The sequence below is a fragment of the Marmota monax genome, unplaced genomic scaffold, assembly GCF_021218885.2.
Source record: "Marmota monax isolate L192 unplaced genomic scaffold, Marmota_monax_Labrador192_F-V1.1 WCK01_AAM20220418_F8-fsc00090, whole genome shotgun sequence".
In the NCBI taxonomy this organism is placed as follows: Eukaryota; Metazoa; Chordata; class Mammalia; order Rodentia; family Sciuridae; genus Marmota; species Marmota monax.
In genome coordinates this window covers 6,766,336-6,789,701 of record NW_026695219.1, presented here as the reverse complement: position 1 = coordinate 6,789,701, position 23,366 = coordinate 6,766,336, and the positions used below count along the sequence as shown (strand labels likewise).

Genomic DNA, 23,366 nt, shown 5'->3' with positions numbered 1-23,366 from the left:
CCTGATCCTTCTCCAGGCTGAACCCACACAACACTTCTTCTAACATCTTCTCTGGTGCTATCTATTTAATATCCTGTTTACTCAGGAGCTTGCAAATCTTTAGCAGAGACATTTTTCCAAGGTTAAGCTCAAGTGTCAAAGGTTTCTTAGGTGAACACTTTGGTCAGCCCCCTCCAGACACTCTCATAACCTATCTTATCCTCGGATCTTCTGTGTTTTTGACATTTCCTCATAAACTATTTCACTTCTTCATTCCCTTTCTAAGTGGCATGGATAATGCTTTCTAGGGAACTTGGGGTTCCTGCCCAATGGTCTGAACAACACAGAAATGCATGTACAGACAAGAGCAAAAAATGGCCCCCACTGTTGGGTGGCCAGTATTTATTCCCATATATTTCCTGTTACTTTCCACACATTCAAGTTGGCCCAAGTATCCAGAGAAATATAAATATGGCACCAAAGCACAATGAGCCCCTGCAACTGCATGATCCAACAGGCTCCATGCACCGCTTTTATGGGGTCTTAATTCAGGACATTAGTCCTCACTTCCCACGTGGACTTGCTTCTTTCCTCATCAGAGCCCCTTCCTCATATTTTTGTCTTGGATTACATCTTTCACAAGGATAAGAACAGCCACACACAAAATTCCTTCTTAGCAACACACTGGCTAAGTCCACACTGAACTAATAGAAGTACTTTATAATTTACAATGGTCTCATTTTAAACCTCATAGCAATCCTGCAGAGTAGGTGTTACCCTCGTTGTATAGATGAGGAAACTGAGGCAGAACTGGGATCTTCTAACATCTTATCTGGAGCAATCTATTTAACATCCTATTTACTCAGCAGCTTGTAAATCTTTGGTAGAGACAGTTTTCTAAGGTTAAGCTCCAAGTGTCAAATAAAGAATAAGTCATAGAGAAAAGAGTAGAGGAATCTGGTTTCTATTTCTGGCTTTACTATAAATTAACTGATGGTTGAACTCTCTGGTCCTCAGTTTACTCATTCATAAAATAAGGAGATCGAATTAGACAATCACCAAAGTTCCTTCCCACTCAGCTGTCCTTTGTCTCCAGTCCTGTCTCTGCCATGTTGCTAAAATTAGGCAGAAAACATTGTTAAAATACCTTTCTTTTTTGTTTCTCATTTTTTTACGTTTCCCAGATTAGCTGGACAGTATTTGATCCACTATGTCAAGAAAGAAAGAAAAAAAAGACCATCTATTTAATAGTCAATTTTTTAGGCAGTCATTTTCTGAAATGAGCAGATCATTCTGGAAATAACAGCCAAAGGGTTGGACCTATGCAAGTCCTCATCCCAAGAAGGACCAGCTTTAGAGTCACATGTTCTTACAGCAGTGGTTCTCAACCCAGGCCACATCTGTCAATGTCTGGAGACATATTTGCTGGTCACAACAGTGGGGAGAGCTCTCACTGACATCTGCAGGGTAGAGACCAAGGATGCTCCTAAACATCTTCCAATGCACAGGACAATTCCTACCATGAACAGTCTTCTGATCTGAGATGACAACCATGTCAAGGTTGAGGAATTCCATCTTAATGAGCAAGGTCAAAGGACAGCCCCAAACTAATTCTTCAAGCTGAACGGGTCCACATGGAAAAACCAAGCTGGGTACATGTCAAAGAACCAAGGGTCCAAGCATCTCTTACCTTGCAAAGAAGGAAGCAGCCACCGAGGTGCCTGTGGAAGTCTCACTGGCCACACAGGAGCCCTGTGAGGCGGGGACGCTGCAGGCCGCTGGCTTGTCTGCATTGTAGCGGTTCAGAGCTGCTTCTGTCAGGCCCTCCCGGCTTGTCTCTGTCATCAGCTGGGAGATCTGACAAGGAAAATGGATGTGGAGCTCAGTACCTGTGGCTTATTGCATTTTCTGACCACTGTCAGAATCTCTCTATTTGGGTGAGGGGACCAGTAGTGTGGGGGAAGGGAGAGGGAGGCAAGTGGGAATGGGTTGGCAAGCTACCTGCATTCAGTGACATGTGGGTGCTAAGGGATTCTGCAATTCTCCAGCATGTTAGTGAGGCTATCATCCAGTTTTCATTTAAAATAATGGAATAAAATAACCCCTGACATTGCAAGTTTCATTATGTCCACCATTTGGAGGGGAAGTGAAACATGAACCATTATCACATGCTCTTTGCAGCCCAAGACCAGAATGGTACCATCAACTAATGCTGATTTCCAACCCCAAGTGGCCCCAGATGCTCTCAAATGGAGAACTGGGCTAAAGGTATAGTTTGATTCAGGAAAAGGTAAGACTGTGTATGAAGAACCCAAGGAACTAAGCAAAATAGTTTTTGGTGGCAGTGTTTGTGGTCTGCTCTGGGAAGTTGGCAAAACAGGTGAATTTGAAAAGCAAATAAAAACAAACATTATTAACAAGAATTGCCAAAGGTCTTTATGGAGGGTTTAGATTTCTGGTTCATTAAAATAAATGGCTTTCATTTTCTTTGTAACGATTGTGTTTATAACAGAAGTCCTAGAGGATAGCCCATTCTGTCTAAATTCCTATCATATGCTAAGAAGAACCACACTTTCTGGGCGAAATGAGAATCTGGTAGAGAAGAATACTGTTGGAAAGTGCTAATCTCATGACAAATGTGATAATTACAGAGGCAAAGTCTAAATGTGCTAAAAACCTGTTCTTTAAAATGTCAGTCTACTTGCAAAATGAGAAAAATGTTAGTTTAAAAGAAAAGGAAACTTCTGTTTAAAAAAAAAAAAGTCTTGAGCCCACTCCAACCCTTATATACCAAGTGGAAAACGCTTCTAATCGCTTGGAAAATACAAGTGCAATAAAGCAAAGATCAGGAACAGTTTCCACTTTGTAACGGAGCAGGCCAGTAGGGCAGTGAAAGAATCCCATTTGTTAACCTTGGAACATAAAAACATTTGTACTTTTCATTATTAGCAGAATGGCCATTTACTCTGAGTCCCATTGACTCGAAACTTGCTCCGCTTAAATTCCTGCTCTTACTTGGAAAGCCCTGGCTGTGTTTGGCTGAAGTTCTGCCAGCGCACACTTTCTTATTCCCATTCATTCAGCGCATTGGAAGGAAACTTGACCCTCTGTAAGAGAAACTGGAGAGGAGGCAGCAAAGGCAGCTGGTGGCCCGCAGGACATTCCCTGCACTCAGCAAGGACTGCTGACTCTGCAGAGGGCCCGTGTCACCTCCTCTACACTTCCTCTGCTGCCTGTGGCAGGAAGGGAAGGCTACCCTCCTGCCATTCCCCCAGAGGAAGGAGGCCGGCCAGAGGGGGGCAGCTGAGAATATGGTTATGAATACTATTATCCACATTAATTAGTGTTTGTGGAGACTCAGGTGGTACAGGATGCCAGCCTATATAATGACTGTCCAAAACAAATCCGCAAAATCATGGCACCGTTGTTTTTTTCAAAGAGCTATAATTTGGGCGTGGGATGTGGCTCAGGGGTAAAGCACTCTCTAGCACACGTGAGGTCCTGGGTTCCATTCCCAGTACAGCCAAAAAAGCCTGGTGGCACATGCATGTTATCCTCCAGGGACTTGGGAGGCCGAGGCAGGAGGATCACAAGTTCAAAGCCAGCTTCAGCAATTTAACAAGGCCCTAAGCAACTTAGCTAAACCCTATATCAAAATAAAAAATCAAAAGGGCTGGGGATGTGGCTAAGTGGGTAAGTGCCTGGTTAAAAAAAAAAAATCTACAATCTAAGGCACACATCTGATCTTGACACACAATGATATATTTGAAAAAAGTCAGTAAGCCAGGAAGTGAGTGTGCTTTGCAATTAGTGACACCTGATACACTTTAGTGGGTGTTTTCATCCAGTCTGTTGCTTGTGTCATTTTCCTTTCCTTACTGTATTTCCAATAGGGGAGAAAAAAATAGGATTCTTCTGCCTCAGTACGTATTATTGTCCTTAAAGGTGCCCAGCAAACCCAGAGAGAAGCCAGCATGTGTGTGAGGAACGGGAAGGCACCTCACAGAGGCACAGGCTTCTGAATGGTTCCAAACTCCGGAGTCTGGCCCAGGATGGATATGAACATCCTGCGGGATCATGATTTTTCAAAAATGCCACTCGGCAAATGAATTTCAAGGCATAAGTTTCCTCCAGAGAGAGCTACTGGTTATCTTGTGCCAAGAAACATTGGGTCTTTTAAAGAATTGGGAATTTATGGGCATGGGACATTGGATTCCTAAGCCCACAAGTAGGATTATCCAGTAATTGATTGCTTTTAGAAGTTAGCATAATGGAATGCCTAAGAGTTAAGATGGATCTACAAGATCATTGTCTTCCAGTTCTTCTCTTTAGGTATCTGAGGACTGGAGGAGTGATCCGCCAAGTCATGCCAGTGCTCCTCCCTCCTCCCTTCTAGCTGACCCCGCTCTTTCCAATTAAAAATATAAATACATTCTCCTTCCTTCTAATTAAAAAAAAAAGCATATAGGAAAAAAAGTCAAATGATAATAAAACATGTGCAAGTGTATCCGCTACCATCATTAACAAATATTAACTTTTTTTTTTATCTTGTAAGATAACCAAACACATAAAATTGAAATTGAAACTAAAGCCCATGCCTCTGTGTGAGGCACCTTGCCAATCCCCACACATGGCCTAGTGGTTTACAGGGCACCTTCAAGGACAGCTGATCCGCACTGAGGCCGAAGAATTCTATCCCCATCTCTCCAGACTTGGGATGAGAAATACAGTAGTGAAAAGGGAACATCACAAACAGAAGACTGGGCGAGAGGCCCCTCCAGAGTACACAAGGTGTCAAAAATGGCACAACACACTCATTTGCTGGTTGACTTTCCTCACAGGTCATTGTGCATCAAAATCAGATGTGTGACTCAGATAATAGCTTCTAATATAAAAGTCACATGGCCCATCCTGCCCCTTTCCAGACACAGCCAGAATCACCTTCCTATCCTTTTCTGTGCACTCACACCCGCTCCCCCCAGGAATCAGACTGAGCTCATTTCGGAGTTTATTTGAATGGTCTCTACAGATTTTGTTCTGCTTGTTGCACAATGCAGAGATGGCATACCATGAGATGCCTACTTCTATAGACTCTTATCACCTAAAATTTCATGTTCTCTTTTGTACTTATATGTACTATCTCCTTCTAGGATTACAAACTTTCACAAATAATACACAACGTTTTGGCTACAGCAACTGCTAATTTATCTCCCCCTCATTCTGCATTCTAGGACCCTGGCCTCCCCCAAGGTCCTCAAATACACTTCCTGCTCCTCCTGCCACAGGGCCTTTGCACATGCTTTTATTCTCTGGAATACATCAAATTTTCTTTCAGTGTCTGAACTTTGGATTATACTACGCATCCAATAATAAATCATTTTTTCTTACTTTGCAGCATCATTTAGGCCTAGGGCTGTTTTGCCTACCACTGCATCCTCAGGTCAGCACAATGCCTGGCATACAAGGATACTCAAAACATATTTGTGGTATAACTCTAAGCTATTGATATTTTCTACTGCTCACATTTATTTGATTAAATCTTCTCTTAAATAAGAATACATTTCTTTTTAAAATTTCATTGTTTTGAACACTTGCCTAGCAAGCATGAGGCTCTGGGTTCTATCCCCAACATCACAAATTAAAAACAAAACAAAACAAAACAAAAAACCTATTTTTCTTTTTCTATTTTGTTGGACTCTTAGAATATGACAATATTTTCCCCCAACTCTATCGCTGCCCAAGTGAAATAGATTTGTTCTACTATGTGATAGTTCAAGGATCGAGTGCTGCCCCACCTTGCAGTGTTGGGGCCAAACACACATGCTAGGCCAGTGTTCTACCACTGAGCTCCTCCCCCAGCCGTTTCTTTTCCATCCACTAGTTCAGTTGTTCACTCATTCATATGAATAACTACACATTGGGTATTTGGTAGAGCCAGACACTCTGGCAGGCAAAGGTGCAAACATTTCTAGGCATCTCTGATACCTTCAATATTTACTTCTTCCTTTTTTAAAAATTTTCTCTTGCAAGTTGTGTACAGTTTCCTGGCAGTCAATATCTATCTTGCTCAAATGTACACTACAGGACAGCTGGCCAAAAGCAACTTCTGTTACCTCTGCTTAGCTCATCTTTATAAAGAGGAGAGGAGAAGGGCTTGCTCTCAGTAGAAGCAGCTACAGATGCTTTAATTTAACAATTAACATTTTCTCAGCTTCAGATAATTAGTGAGAGAGAAAGAGCTTTGTTGCCAAATAAGCTCTCATCCTTCACCCATTTACTGGGATGTAGGCTTCTGAGTGCTGGGTTTTGATGGATACCTTCTTACCAGGATATTGTCTTGCTTGTCACCAAGATACTTGTGACCAAAAAATTTATTCTCACTCAACCTTGAAAACTAACCCTATGACCATATCACAGGCTGTAACTAAATCATCCCATGAATCAAAGTAACAAAATAATTGCCTACTGGGTAAGATTCAGATAGGAAAGAACTGCTCTGAACCAAATTCTTTCTGTGGCTCTCTGAAACTGTGACAGCTTGTTCCTGGATTGGATGTACGTTAAGGCTAACGATCTGTATTTATGACAAATATATCACCATAAAGAGATGCCCTTACATCCGTCCACCCCTTAGCTGCTGATACCCACTTCCCCTTTCTTCCATTGGAAACAGTCAATACAAAGTTGTGTAGACAGGTCGGCTGCTCTTCCCATTTTACAGATGAGAATAAAAGAGGCTCAGAAGAGACAGACGATTTGTCTCAGGCTCACTCAGCCAAATGGGAATAAATACAGGCCTCTGATTCCATTCTTTTTGTTTTATTTTCCTTCCTTATACCACCTGACCTCAGTTACTGAGGTTTGTTTAATAACTTGAGGACCAGACAGATCCGGGGGAATATAGAAAGTACACTTTGCTTAGTGTCTGACTTCACGAGATTGGAAACAAGGCTAGACGGAGAAACTTGTTCTCAGCCCAAGACGTGTTCCCTCTCTCCAAAATGAAGATGTGTGTGGAGAGGCACTATCTCTCTGTAACTCAATAGCAGAGAGCCTTCCACAATGTGTTTTTAGCCAAATCTTTAGGTCAAAGAGAGACTCAGAAGAGTCAAGAAGGAACAAAGGAGTCCATGTTCACCTGCTCGTGGGGCAAGCAGTGCGGTGTCAAACCTGGGCCTGGAGGCCCGAGGAGGGAACAGGTCACTCCCAATGTGCTTCTGAAGGAAAGAGCCTGGGCCCCCTGGCCTCCACCCTGGTCCTATGGTAGGGGTGAAATCTCACCCACTGGGGGGCCCTTCATTCCTCAGCTTCCCTGTGCCAGAGCTGGTTCTCAGGAGTGGAATTCTGAGTGGAATTCCCTAAGGAACCCCACAGTTTTTGTTCCTTGACACAGCAGTCATGCGTCTTTTGGCTTCTAAATTTTTACCAGTCAGTGGGGCTCCCCACATTTCAAGGGCCATCTGTGGAAGAGGGGCCTGCTTTTGCAGCTAGGTATAATAAAGGCACTATTCTGTCTGTAAAAATCTTCCCCAAAGCCTTGGGTAATCTATTTCCAAAGGGCCGGGCAATGAGTCTCCTGAGGCCCCCGACCCTTCTCCAGTCATTCCAACACCTCATCACCTCGTGTCTGGCTCCCAGGCCAGGTGTGCGGCACACAGATGGGGCAGAAGAATGGGCTGTGGTGGACGCCCATGGGGCCCACACAGCAGTCCTAACAGGGCCATCTGCAGAAACTGGAGTCTAAGACAATGGAGCCATTTCACCAGGGAGGAAACTGAGGGTCAGAGAGCTTGTCACCTCTACAGGGAAAACAGGTAGCAAATGGAGGAGCCAAGATCAGAACCTGGATCTGTCTGAGTGGTTTGCATTCTGCACTCTGAACCCTGCTGTTCCATTTCTCTGCTTCAAACTCCCCCCCCCAGAAGAGCTTCCTCACTCAGGCTCTTCTCACAGGCCCCTCCCTGCAGTCCACTATTTAAAAAGTCCCCAAGACAGCTGATGTCCTCAAAACTGCAGCTTCACGGCACAGTGCGGAATCCAGAGCTTCATTTTTAAAGGACTATGGTTTACCACTGCTTTGTAGACTGCTCCTAATTTATCTCTTCTCTGGCGATCCTAGGAAAGATATGTACTTCTTCCTGAGAAAATTCAGGTTCCAGACCTCAAAATATCCAACTAACATATCTGAAAAACCCAAAACCTGGTGGAAAGGATTCATTATCAGGATCATGCATAGATGCTTTCGTCCTAGTCTAAAAGCCGCAGCTGAAAACTCACTGGGCGGTCCTGATCACAGACAAGGGGGACTAGATTTTCACCACAGGATTGTTTTGGGTTTGGTTCTGATTAAAACCTGATTTTAGCTCTCCAGCTCGTTTACATGGGGTGGGGGGAACCTCACTACTTAATGGTATCTGTTACTTTCAAAACACCACATCAAATCCCACTGGGAATGGCAGGGGGCAGTGGTAAATGAAATACAGGGTGGTAATAAAAGGAGCAAGGTTGAGGGGTGAGGTTGCACACGTGTGTTTGCACAGGTGCTGACACATGTGTATGTGGGTACCTGTGGGGTCCTCCTTGTATGTGACAATCCCACATGGCACTATGTGGGCAATGACAGCTGCTTCTCACAGACTTCGTAGAAATAATACGTCTCCATATATTTCAACTTTATGTATGGTTCTTGTCCTCCAATCACTCTTTAAGGTTTTTGCACTGTCTCAATATGAGAAGCTCAGTACTTGTCCCCAAAGAAACAGTCAATCTTAAATTTGGTTATGATCTTGACCGCAGAATCAGAACTAAGGTTGCCTCCATGTTGCAAATTGCAAACTGTGAGCCATTGACCTTTAACTCCCCCACTAAAGAACGACTCTGAGAGCTACAGCATGTGTCAGCATGGGGGTTCATCTTAAATGGCATTATTGACCCAGAAAGCCACCTCCCTTTGACTCTGCCAAGAAAGCAGGGAACTCCAACAGTATCCATTTCCTATGTAGAGACATCTATGAACAGCAATTGCTTCCTATTCAGTCTTTAATTAACTATATTTAATGATACAATACTCCCCCCAAATCTCAGAAAATAGCATCTAATAACATTTTATCTTACACAATTAATGTCTCACTGTCTTGGGAGTCTCTTTTACTATTATTTGCTCCTTAGACTGATACTTAATGTTTTATGATTTTATAGACAGTAAGTGCTCAATAAATATGCTTGATCAATCTTAGCATAAATCAACTCAAAATTTTCTTGAAAGAGATCAGTTTGCAGCTCATTTTTAATCCTGGTGTTGTCTGAGGAAGCTTGTATGCTATCAATTCTTCGCTTTTAGGGAATTAAGACACTAGAATACATTTTCAAAAAGCCCATATAAACTGTAAATGAGGGAAGTATATCTGCAAAAGCAAAGAGTAAACAAGGCATCCTCAAACCAAAGATAAAACAAACTCCAGCTGATCATGCAGATGTCCCATGGCAGATGGACAGATCATAGAAAGCTGACCACGGTGAACAGAAACACACCTTCCTCCCACATAAGCCTTATTCAGTTTTTACTCAGATCAGAAAGAGACAGAAAAAATTGTTTTACAACCTTTTCTTTATATGAGTCTTTGCTTTCATGGTAGGAATACGTCTCCAGCCCCTTGTGGAGTCACTTGTGGGGCTGACTGTGAGTGCATCTGGCAGAGGGGGGCCCAGCACGGCTCCCCCCAAGGAGCAGCTGCCACTTTGCAACCCGCCAGACTCTTCCTTCAGAGCCAAGGAGAGCAGCTATGGAGGACTCTTGCTCTTGACAGCCACGGGTACATGTCTCTTGCTTCAATGCTTCTGCCTCTGGGGACTGAAATGCTTCATTTCACAAGTTATGTTGATTTCATCCTCGCAGGCCGAGAAACAAAAGAAATGGCCCACTTAAGAGGGAAGCACTGGCACACTCCACCGGCGACCAGTCCCTCCTCTGCAGTACCCATGTGTGTCAGTGTCTTCTGTGGACCCTGCTGCCCTCCATCCTCGATAACTGATGTCACTCAGCTCTTTTATTCCCATACTTTCTGCTCCTGAGATACTGGGACACCCTGCTTGTCCCTTCACCTGGAAACCAGAACAACTCAGAATTGCAATGCCGTGATTCAAAGGCAGGGTAGGCGGCGCTGCGCCTGGTTTCAGCAGGGTCTGTGATGGGGCAAAAGCCAACATCAGCAAGACTCATTTTGGTTCAGAAGTCTCAGAAAACATTGCAGCAAGTTCCCTATTTGCCGGGTCCTTTTTGCTTGAATAAAATGTACAAGGGCAATACAATGAATTTTCCCCTTTCTAAACATTATCTAAAAAATAACTACAGCTACAACACAGAACACACTGCATGATTCCACTTCTAGGAGGTATGTAGAATAGTCAAATCCATAGAGGTAGAAAATAGAACGGGGGTTGCAAGGGACATGGGGAGTAGGGAGTTGGTGTCCAGTGGGTCTGGAGTTTGGGTTTGGGATGACAAAGGTGCTGGAGGTATGTGGTGGTGATGGCCGCACAAGGAGAATGGACTTAAGACCACTGAACTGTAGACTCAAAAACGGGTAAAATGGTCAAGTTTAGGTCATGTATATTTTAGCACGTGCTCACACACAAAACAATACTAAGGAGTTAATCCCTTTTAATTTGTTCCAGGAGGTCCTGCACCTGCTCTGCCATTTAGGGAGGTTATGAGGACTATGAATGAGGGGATCAGAGTCAGAGAAAATGGCCAAGAGCCTAGGGTTTCTGTCCTCCAGTGACTCTGATGTGTCTCTGCACATGGTGTGTCTTATCAGGGGTGGTCAGGGTGCAAAGTGACAAGACCCCAACTAGCCCATGCCTGAGGGCTACAGGAGCTGAGTCAGGCTGGGCCCTCCACAGAGGGAAGGAGGGGGAGGGGAAGTAAAGGGGGAGGGGAAGGAGAGGACGAGAGCAGGCAAGCTGGGGGGATCTGGGCTGAGGAAAGCTCCCACATGAACTTGACTCTCTCATTAAACATTATTTGATTTCTTTCCACTTGTGTAAATAAAATACCATCCTTTCTTATCTTCCCTCAAGCCTGCTAAGTCACACCTGAATAGCCAGCTAACATTCTTTTCATAACCTAGTATTCCAGATCCTTCCTTAGGTGCAGGGTTTACTCTTAGACATTTAAATAAAATTAAAAATAAATCAATAATAAATACAATTCATTTTCCTAGTGCTCTTGGAATGCTATCCTTGGCGCACGGGTGGTGGCTTCCTAGACTGGAAGCTTGCCCCAGGCCTGGCCCTGTCCCCACGGCTCCAATGCACGCACAAATCACCTCTAAGACTCTGAGTCTGGCCTTGGGTTACACAGATAAACTCCTCCCTGGGCTGATCACCCCCTCTATCCCCAGCCAGCATCAACAGGCCAAGATGGGATTCGTATGTCCCAGGACTGGACGTTTGATTACCCTTATTATCTTAGCTTGGTTTGGCTATAAATTTTATTAGTGGCCATAAAATTATCCATCCACAGCATTTGACTCAGTGACCTCTTGCAAAAGAGAATTCCACAACCTCGACACACAGGGCCTACGAGGGTTGCCTTTTCTTCCCCCTTAATTTATAGCCTCACCTTCATCAGTGTTCCGCCCTATGTGATGAGACTGAGCAAATAGAAGAGGCTGCTCAGTTTCATGAAACCCGTTATCAGGGCTTAAATCTGGCCCCTCAGCACCTGGTAACTGTTTTCTTTTATTCTTTGTTTTGCTAGAAGGTAAAAGGGCAGGGCCACCTCTCTGCTTGGAAAAATGTGAGGCAAAGGGCTAGCTGCATTTCTATTTTAGACTCCTCCCTTAGATTTTGCAGTTCCAACATATGCAGCCTAAGGCAGAGTTCAAATGTGTTTTTTAAAGAACCTTTTTTTTTTCTTCTTCCTGGTACTAGGGATAGAACCCAGGGGCACTTACCACTGAGCTACATTCCTAGCTCATTTTATTTTTTATTTGAGACAGAGTCTCACTAAGTTGCCCAGGCTGGCCTCAAACTTTCGATCGTCCTGCCTCAGCCTCCTGTGCAGCTGGGATCCCGGGCATGCACTATCACACCTGGCTTAAACAATCTCTTATAAAACAAAGGCTAACGTCTAATCATCAAGTTTGGAGTATTTCTTCTACGAGCATATTTTAATTCACCTTGTAGTCATGCTCAACTGTGATACTTTGAATACTTAACCTTCAGTTATGTTTTGCAGGGTGGCTTCAGTGACATATTCAAGGACATATAAATATTCAAGGAGTCCAGTTGATGTGAAAGAGAACTTCAGCCTGAGAGACCTTTAAGGAAGAAACATCAAGTGTCCTCATGGATCAACATTTTAATAATGATCATTTTGAGTGCTTGCCATGAGCTATGTTACAGGCATTGCCACATTTAACCCCAACAACCCTATGAAGTTGGCATCACTGTTATCAAACTCTGTCAGTCACATGGAGGGGACCGCTTTGGGGCTTGGTTCCCTTCTCTCCTTTAGTTTACACTGTGGGGATTGGGCCCATCATCATCTAAAGAATGTACAGCTCTCTAACTATGGCTACCCCCTGCAGGAGATGGCTAATGGCCAACAATCTGATAAAGAAAAAAGGGATCATTTGAATAATTTCTCAATATGCACTAAAAGGCTCTCTCTACCCAGTGTTTTGTGACTTTTATGATCAAATGAAAATAAAGTCAAATGGTCTGAATCTTAAAGTAATTTATTTCATTACCAATTTGCAACTGAGCAAACTCAGGCTGAAATCACAAGTCTAATCATCTCAGCCCCGACATCAGGGTCAGACAAGAGGCTATTTCCAGGTCAGCTCCCAAAACCTAGGAGGAGAAACCCCTTTCTTAATATTCTCAATCACTTGGGTCTGCTCTTCTATAGGGGAAGGTTACCAAGGTTTTTCACCCACAAATGGTCAACTGAGCCCCAGGAAGCATGTCCTGACCATTCTTCCCAACACTGAATGATCAGAGCCTCCATACATTCCTCAAACCTGTCATTATGATACCAGAGCATCTGTTTTAATGTGGGGGTCCTTTTTTTTTGGTGTTGAGTATTGGCCTGTGCAATGCTAGGCACACCCTTTATCACTGAGCTAACCACTCCCCAGCCACTCTTTCATTTTGTAACTGCCTGTCTGTCCCCAGTCTCTCTCCCTAACAGGAGAGTAAGTCCTTAGAAGCAGGAAATGTATATGTCTATTCTCCTCAGTATTAACAACCCAGGACAGTGTCTAGATATGGGAAATATCTAATAAATTACATTAATGCGTTAATTAACAAATACATGCACATGCAAGTGAACTTAATCTAGCTGGTTTGGAATTGCTGGAATTTTATTTGTTTTAATCGATGAAAGGTTATTTTCATTTGGTTTTTAAAAATTATGGGCACAGAAATCTTTCTTTAATTAAGTGCTTCAGCACATACTGAGCTCAATACAGTGTTGAATGGCTGAAGTGGGGGAGAGAAAGGGAAAACAAGAAAGAGAGAGAGAAAAGGACAAAAACAAAAAGAAGGATTTTTTTTTCTCTGCTCTGCCCCAACCCACCTGCATTATAACCACTAAGATAGGATGCTCCAGTTGGAGTCAGATGGACCAAACTGAATGATCAGTGTCTTCCCAGTGCCTGGCAAAGGGTATGACAGGTATCAGGAAGGAGAAGAAAGAAAGATAAAACAACCCCCATGCAAGGATGAAAATAGGAGAGGAGAGGTAAGTAATTTTTCTTCTCCACCAGCTGTAGTGTGAGCATGTGACAGCCATGGCTGGAGAGCAGGAATTCTCTGGAATATGGAGCCAGGGATCATAAGAATACAGTTTCCCGGAACATTCAAGCCCAGAGGCTGATGGCCCACCCCTCTGCCCCAGTTTTTCTTTATACTATACTTAAATTTCAGAGTCATCCTCTTTCCTTTTTCCATTAAAAAAACAAACAAACAAACAAACAAAAAAACCAGTCCTAGCCTTTGAAGAAAGGGCTTGGACTCTCTGAATATCTGAATACTTGCTTTATGTTCCTTTTGCAGAACAGCATTGTTTATTAGTTATGCTGCTAAGGGTAAACACAATAAGATTAAGAAACTGAACATTAGATTAGCTGGAACTGATGTAGCATTTAATTCTAATACAGATCCTGGCCTTTTCCATCTACGTTTAATCTGGTATTTTTTCCCCTCTGGATGAAGGGCATCACCATGCATCTCTAAGAGGTCATCTCTTCCCAGGGTCTATGTCACTATTCTTCATTGAAATCTTGGGTAATTCTTGAAAAATTTTCAAGGCAGTGCATTGTGATCTGGAACTTACAAGGTGCATTCCTTGTAGGCATCATCCCACTTCCTCATATTTGTCTTAAATTCTTGTGCAAAAACATAATGAGGGGTCTGTAGACAACACTGGGCTGTAAGTGCAGAATGGCCAGTGAAGTAAATGCCTAGGCAACCTTGCATTCGGGGCAAAGGCAAGAAATAGTATTGGACACTTATCAACAATAACATATATGCATGCAACACACATGTGCATGCCCACACATACACACACACATACACACACACACACACACCAGATGATGCTGGGGATGGCAGAAAGGAGAGCCTGTACAAGACACAGGGGTGAATGAGGTCTGTGTTTACTGGAGCCCAAACACCAGAAACCATGAGAGCACAGTTCTACAGGGCTCAGATCAGCCAGGGAAAGTGTTTTTCCTTGTTTGGGTTTCTTCAAAGAAACTGACAGCGCTGGGACTGGCTCTAGATCCCATGATTTTCTCTGCTCTGCCCCGACCCACCTGCATCACAACCACTAAGGTAAGATGCTCCAATTGGAGTCAGGATGGACCAAACTGAATGATCAGTGTCTTCCCAGTGCCTGGCAAAGGGTATGACAGGTATCAGGCTCTCTGCAAATGCTGCATTGAAGAAGAACTAATTCTGGGCTTGGCTCTGTTGGAATAACATAGGAGGGTTTGGGAAAGTCACTTCCCCTCTCTTAGCCCTGATTTCCCCAGTGAAGAGAACTTGAGTGTCTGGGATGAAATGAGATAATGCAGCCAAATGTGCCCTGTGGTTCTGAAAGTCATAACCAAATATAAAACAGGAACATTTAGAAACATCCTTATTATATCTTTAAAATATGTCCCTAACTTAACATTCAAGTGAACTTTATGAGAACTCTTACAAACATGTCTATGACAAACAAAAACACTCCCCACCACTGCCCTAAATAACTGACGTTGAACAAGGAATTGATGTAGTTCAGCGTCAGCTCATTGTCCCAGAGTAATGCACTGGTTTATATGGCTCCAATTTTGACTTAATCTCATATTTTCTGTTTACTGACTACAAAAATGCCACATTCTACACAATCCAGGAAAAAAAATGGATCTGGAAAAGCCCATAGATGTAGTCTAGGATAAGACAGCAGAAATTCTAAAGAGGTTGAAAATTTCAGTAATACAGTGGAGTATCAGTCACTATAGTTTAGCTAGGCCATGGGCTCAGTTTTACCCAGATGACCCACTGTGGAACCCTTAATACCTCCCTGCATCTTAGCTTCCAAAATCAGAGATACATCATAAGGAATATTAGCTACAAACACTCTCAAATATCCTCCTTGTCAAATAAAAATGGCATGAGAGTCAAAATCAATGCTTTAAAATTCTCTTTGCAAACTTGCACACAAGTAGGCAAGCATTCATAAGCTGACCTTAAACAGTCTGCTGAAGATGTCTGGAATTGTTCTGTGTAATCCCCATCTGAGTTTAGAATCCCTTCCTCTACAAAACTGGGATTTAAGCTTTCACACTATTCCCACACATCCAGAGAACAGCTCATCAGAGTTGCTTACTAGGAAGCTCTGGATCACTAATCGTAATCAGGATTGATTCTAATTTTGTCACCAAACCCATGATATTTTGCAGCTGATGGTATTCTAAATAGGGTCACCTAGTGGATTTGGATTATTAATAAAATAAATTTATTTACATGTGTTTGTTGCCATTTTGCATTTCATTAATAAAAATAACATTAAGAATGCTTTAGATATTTAATGATATGTGGGGATTCCCTAATTCCTTCCTTCACCCCAAGTACTCAATTGCTGAGAGCCAAGTCCAAATGAAGCATGGCATTTTTGCCAGAACGGACTGGTTGAGAGGTGACGCCAGCAAGCCATTGAGATGATAATGGTTATGTTAAGCTGTGTATATTAGACCCCTGCTGTCCACCTCAGCCTGCTACTTTGGAGTTCTCGCAGGGATTCCCGGAGAGTTCCCATTGGTTGGGGAAGTGCCGGAGGAGGGATTTCCGCTTGGTGGTTCCTGGAGGAGCCGCATGGGTGGCGTTCAGGAGAGTTCCCGGGGAGTGTGTGTGGAGTGTGCTGGTGGAGTTCAGAAATAAAGTTTGTTCTTGCTTCAGTGGCTCGTAATTTGTACCCAGCCAGACCGCGGCACTCAATTTTAGGAATATTTAAAAATCTTACCCCTCACGAGTTATAAAACAAAATTCCCAAGTTAATATTTTGTCTTTGTCCAACTTCAAGTCTATACAATTTTAACAGCATTCCCCCACACTGATTTTTGCATAATTAGCAGAGACAAAGATTTTCTATGTGAGTTGACACCAGACAATTGTAAAGTCTCATCATGTCTTTGCTAAATAAATATTCTTCTTCTTTTTTTCCTGTTGTGGTTGTAATATTCCATCCAGTGTCCTAATTTCTTCACTTGGTGGTTCCACTCAAATTTCTTCTCTGTTCATCTAAGATGCTGCTTTTTTCTCTTCTATTGTGTATGCTATAGCTTTCCCCAAAGCTCAGCTATACTTTCCACTTGTTGGAACTTTATAATACGGGTCAGGCCTCGCAAAGTCAATACCAACTAACTTATTGTGAGCATATCTAACTAGACTCCCTGAGCTAACAAATCAGAGCCAGCAAGATTGGCATTCCCCAACACCTCAGGGACCACAGCCAGCATGCTTTATTCTCAAACAGAGTTGGAACTGGGAGTTCATCTCTTCCATATCTGCCCTTTTGTTACAAACCTTGAGTCCCTGGAGCCTGCTATTTAAAACAGAGCTGATCTTTTGGGATTCTTGTCTTTCATACACACTTGAAAAGCTATTCATCTAATCCTGAGTTAAAAGACTCTCAAGCTGCATTTTTAAACAATCCATCTTGTTGCAAGTTCCCCAAACTGAATTATTCTCTTAACAATCTTTTGAGAGAAAGCAACACCTTAGCTAAATCTGTTGTTTCCTTACCCCCCATCCCCAGACCATGATTCTATTCTTATCTCAAAGTGACTTGAAAGTCTGAGGCACTTCCATATATGTAGGGCAATCATACAAACAGGGCCAAGTTTTCAGATCCTGAGGCTGGAATCAACCAGGCCATCTCTGAAAGAAGCTGATGGCCCAAAATGGCAATTTCCAATACAGATTGGGAATTCACAACACTCATAGCAACTCTTTGTTAGTGCAGACAGCAACATCTCCATTTTGGAAGGTCCGTTCCATGAGGGCAAGAAATAAATCTTGCCTTTTGGAGTAACTCTAATGACCCTGAATAGTCCTCTTGGTGTTAAGTATTAAAAACAATGCCATTAGAATTTGTACAGGGCTCGCCACAAGCAGAATCATAAAACATCACCAAGAGTGAAAAGACACGTACTCATTTTGTATTTAGCTGAGGATGTAGTTGATTTTATCCCCTGAAGCCTGAGATGAGGCCAAAATAAACACACACACACACACACACACACACACACACCCCTAAATTGTCCTTCCAAAAGAGAACAAACTCAAACAATGTCTCTGAGAGAGAATGAAAACTACTCCTCTTGAGGGGAAAGAACACTAAAAAATATCATTTAAAATATACAAAGACACATCTGAGAATCAGTTATAGGTCCACTGAGTAAATATGTACAATTAAGAACCTCAAATTAGATTAGTCCTAAAAGGAATATAGTCAAAAAGTGGGAATGGAAGTTTTGAAGGCACCTTTCTTCTCTAGACCTGTAAGAACAATACAAGTACACAAGTTGACCACAGTGACTCTAGCATACAACTACTGAAAGGAGGAGATGGACCAGATGCCTGGGAAACTCTTCTCAAAAGCATAAATTTTTTGGCCCAATGCAGGGGTACACACCTGTAATCCTAGTGGCTCAGGAAACTGAGGCAGGAGGATCATGAATTCAAAGCCAGCCTCAGCAAGGCACTAAGCAACTCAGTGAAGCCCTATCTCTAAATAAAATACAAAATAGGGCTGGGGATGTGGCTCAGTGGGCGAGTGCCCTTGAGTTCAATGCACAGTACCCCCACCACCCCCTCAAAAAAAAGGTCTGTTTTTTTTTTTTTTAATGTATAAAGGCTTCTAATGCTAGAACTTAAACTAGCATAACCCTATAATCAAAGGTTGTAATTTCATTAATGTCTCGGACAGAACTTAGCCCAGAATGAACCTGGCACATCATGCATGCCCATCTTCTCAGCTGATTTCTGTCTAAGGCAGCCTTCAGCAATAACATATCTATGACAATCATGTCTTTCATTTTTCAAGTTAATTCAACTTAAAATATTTTGTGTTATTGTCCCCTGAGAACATTTACACATGTCAAATCCTATCTCCTGTTTGTTGGTTCAGGAATCATGCTTACTTGATGATCAGTTTTTATTGGGAAGGAAAAGGCAGTATTTATGAAAGTGCTTTATCTTCAAATTCTGGGAGGGGCGACTTTTCTCCAATCCAGGTCACCATGTGGATCCTTTGCCACATTCAAGGGTCAAACATAAAAAGGCAGTAGTGGGAATGAGAGGCGTGGGCTCTCTGTCCTGCAAGCCTGCCAAACCCTGCAGACAGGAGAGACTCAGATGAAGGCACCCAGTTTAAAGGAACTTTGTTCTGTTTGTGCTTTGTTTAAATCCCAGAGTGGGAGATGACCCACAATAAGCCACTTGAACCTTTTTTCTCTGTAATTCTCCAGTTGAAATACAGTATGTGGGAGTTCTTTCAATAGTAGTTATGCAGGCCTTTTCAGAGACTAAATTTGAATACTCCACAGTTACCAATTGGGACTTGGAGCTGCCCAACAACAGCTTGAAAAAACTAATGGCACCCCTTGCCAGCCTTGCCCTCCTTCATTTTTGGCGGGCCTTCTGGGGCCTCCCAACCTTCCCAGCCCACTGCCAGGAGCCCCCGCCCTCCGAGACCCGCCCCTCTTCCCTGTGGACTGCTGCTATTTGCCATTGCTTATCTATTGGAAGCTGGAGTAATAAGAACAAACTCAGCTAAACTAAATTGGTCCTTTGTTTGCCATTATCATAAAAATTTTATGTAGGAACTAATAAAAACATGCTTTACGTGCACAGTTACATGGGTTTGCTCAGGCAATAATATCCAGCAAGTTATATCCATAAATCCAGTTATAGACACTTAGGAATAAATATTTTATCTTTACCAATGTTTCTGTTTATTGAAAGGAAGGTGTGAACACAGAGTCGTACGGCTGATCTGTGATTTTTAAGGGCCCTTAAGTCCCCTGCAGGCTTCTCTGTGAGACCAGAAAGGTCCTTTCAGAAATTTCTGGGTAATTTTCCCAATTCTTTAGCCTCTTGAAAATTCTATATTAATCAGACCTCCTACCCATGTAAATGGAAAGCAATTTAACAAAAGCATTTAAAAATTAGTCGTTTTTGAAATGAGTTCAGGATTTTCTTCAAAATTTTTAAGGCAAACAAAAAGACTCCATTCTCTTCCCAACTGGGACCTTGGGGCAGATTTACAATAGATTTAATTAAAGAAGGCTGAATGAAACCCAAATCCAACAACAACAACAACAAATAGGATCACTGGATATTTAGCTTTCCCTTCAGTAATTCACTGTAAAATACATGGAATGAGTTGAGGTTTTTATTCTGTATTTTCTTTCCTCCTAGGGGGTGAGCTTTCCAATAGACATATAATGGGAGCCACAAATGCAAGCCTCACGTGTTTCTTTGAATTTTCTAGTAGCCACATTTAAAAAGTGTAAAGAACGAGCTAAAATTGATAACGTCTTATTTAATCTAATATATCAAAAAATATCATCATTTCAACATATAATCACTATTTTAAAACTTACTACATTCTTTTTCACAGACCAAATCTTTGAAATCTAACATGCATTTTACACTTACACCATAATTCAGTTCAGACTATCTGCATCTCAAGTGCTTAACACCCATGTGTGCCTGGTAGCCACCATTACATAACACATATCTAAAGAATCTTCAACTAGACAAGGGAAATGTGATTTCAAACTAATTTCACTATCTCTGTGACTTTTTTGGTTTTGCTTTTTGTTTTTGGTGGTACTGGGGAGTAGGATCTCATGCATGGTAGGCAAGCACTGTACCACTAAGCCACAACCCCAAGCCTCTCTGTGACTATTTTGTACTCTGTGGGCACACCTTCCTCAGGTTATACTTATGAATTCAGAATGTTATAAACTCGGAAAATATTTAAATAAAATTAAATTAAAGTCATGTTATTTTAAAAGTCCATGGGGGGGGGCGGTCTATAATTTATTGTTAAATAAGTAAAGGTAAAATAAACCAGTTGAAAAGGAGAAATACTTAGGAGAGTCAAAAAGAAAGGCTTTGTCAACAGTTACACAGAGGTGGATTAGAAAAGGTTACAGATCTGCTCTTCTCCCAGCCTCTGCAGCTTCTCAAATGCAGCCCACAGTTAAGTCCCTTCCATATAAAATTATACTCTCAGAACATGAGAAGCCATTTTCTTTACATTTAACTTTTTTTTTCCCTAAAGAAACTATGTACCAGACTTCTGTGACCTTTTTTAAAAATGGCATCTTCTATTACTCTTGCATTATCCCCCCTCCCCCCTTTTTTTTAGAGTAGACTCTAAGGAAGACCTTCATAAAGGGCATTTTGAAAGTCAGGAATTGTAGGGAGAAAGTAAGGGACAGAGTGTTGGTACTGTAAGTAACTCTGATGTTTATTTTCTTGAAGTAATCTTTGGCAAATTATTTGGCTTCTCTGTGATTGCAACAATTCTAGGTCTGTATTATGTTTTGCAAGTGTTAGGCACATTTTTACTTGATGTGTTATTATATTTAATAATGCATATTGATGCATGTGAAGCAAGTAGTTCTGTAGGGCAGGGACCAGAATTGCTGAATATACCCTTTACTGAGCTAACCAAAGCACTGCCTACATAGAAATGCTTAATTACCACATGTGTTGCTGTTGAATCATAAAATGCATGTGTAAGTGCTGAGATAAGGACTCTGGGTAAATGTAAGGCATTTCTGTTTCTAGATTTATAAGAATCTGTTGGTTTAATATAAAACAAAGATTTTTAAAATGATCTGTTCTCCCTTCAAGGATAAAGGAGAGTCCTTTTATTTATTTATTTGTTTGTTTATTCTGATTTGTTGTACATGACAGCAGAATTCATTTCAATTCATAGTACACATATACAGCACAATTTTTCATGTCTCTGGTTGTACACAAAGTAGAATCACACCATTCGTGTCTTCATACATGTACTTAGGGTAATGATGTCTTCTTGACAGTAGATCAGACTGACAGCAGGAGTTTGAGAAAGATCCTAAAGGATCTGATCTGCTTCTATGTGTTTTAAACTACATAAAGACAATCATGTGTAAAAGGCACACCTCCAAAACCCTCACCCTCCTCCCTCCCAACCTACATATGAAAACACTTTCCACAGAAAGGAAGGGGCATGGACTCCAGAGAATATAACCCTGGTTTTCAAGGGAATGAAAGGATAATTGTAAGTGAAATATGCCCTAAGATCAGAAGTATTTCTATTTAATGATTTAGAATAAGTTACTAAAATGACCAAGAACTAATATTGTCACTGCTCAAAGATCTTCAAAAAGCGATATGATGATTAAATGCAATCTGATCCTGGAATGGACCCTGTACTAGAGGGGAAGGAATGCTATAAAAGGGACATTATTGGGTCAAATGGGAAAAAAATGGAGTATGGATGATAGATTATTAAAAGGTATCCATCAATGTTAATTTTACTGAAGTTGATCCCATATCCCAGGAAATATGCACTGAAGTATTTAAGGATATAAATCATGGTATATACATCTTACTCTCATATGGTTCAGAAAACTATTAGTAGGTAACTGGGTACAGGGAATAAGGTGTCCTTTATACTTTTTATTTTTTTAGATGACCTTTATACTTTATATATTTTTATTCTTGCAACTTTTCTGTAAGTTAAAATTTATTTCAGAAAATATGTATGCACACATGTATGTACATATATGTATGTTCATGTGTATATTCTAATTCTCTTGGAAGTAGATAAAAATGGTGGGGAAAAAAATTTATTTCAAGCCAAATGTCCCCTTTAGGACTACACAGGATAATTCCATATCTTTCTACCTAATGTCCACTCTAGAATTTAATGTAGAAGATGTCAAGTAAAGATTGGTTCACCTCTAGCAGAAGACTTGCCTCTCATCAACCCATGGCTACACTGAGAGCTTGAGTCTCTCTGCCTGACCTCTCTCTAAAAGAAGCAGGATTTGGAGCTTATCAACCAAGTGTCTGCCTCCTCCTCTCATTTCCATAGATATGCATCTTCCCTGTTCATGGTTCAAGTAATCCTTACCGTGGCCCTGAAAGCTGTTAAGACTCCCAAGAGGAGAGGACCTCAAGCTCCATGATCCCTGGCTGCCCACACCATCCCCCAGCAACCAGGATTATTTTATCAAGGGTCAAGGCACCTATGGGAATCACCTGGGTCACAGGGTAAAGAAACTGGTTTGTGAAGGTATTTTTATTGCCTTTCCTCTTCTCACCCCCATTGACTCTGAAACAACTTAATCCTTCAGTTTAACATGGAAACTTCCAAACAGAAGACAATTATGGAGGCCAACAAATCCATTTCTGTCTTCTGATGCAGGCTATTTTTCAGGGTGCTCAGTCTCTTTTGGGATTTCCCACATGGGAAGCGCCCTACTTCGCAAGGTAATAGATCCCATTATTGGAGAGCTCTGATTGTTAGAAAGTTATCTGTGAGTCAACCAGAAACTTGTCTCCTTTGGGACCTCTTCCATATTCCTTGATAGAGCAGGTACATAGAAAAGTTGGGGAGGAATCAACCAATCAATAGACATTAGGTGTTATTCTGTTCTCAAGAGCAGTAAAAAATTATGCCCATTTTCTCTTCAAACTACAGTGTCTCAAGTATTTGAAGACACATTCATGTTCTATTTCCTCTAATTCAGCCTAAAATCCCTTATTCCCCTAATCATGGCTCATATTACACCATTTTAGTTTTTATTATTTATTATTTAGGA

The 23,366-nt window shown here is 41.7% G+C and overlaps 1 protein-coding gene across 1 annotated transcript in view; it reads right to left on the bottom strand.

Annotated features, from left to right (window-relative positions):
* The window catches only part of Kif26b (kinesin family member 26B), a 499,298-nt gene that overhangs the window by 270,627 nt on the left and 205,305 nt on the right, over window positions 1-23,366 (bottom strand). Inside the window, exon 4 of the mRNA XM_046432469.2 lies at window positions 1,670-1,836. Coding sequence (XP_046288425.1) covers window positions 1,670-1,836 — 167 coding nt within the window. The remainder of the gene's footprint in view (window positions 1-1,669; window positions 1,837-23,366) is intronic.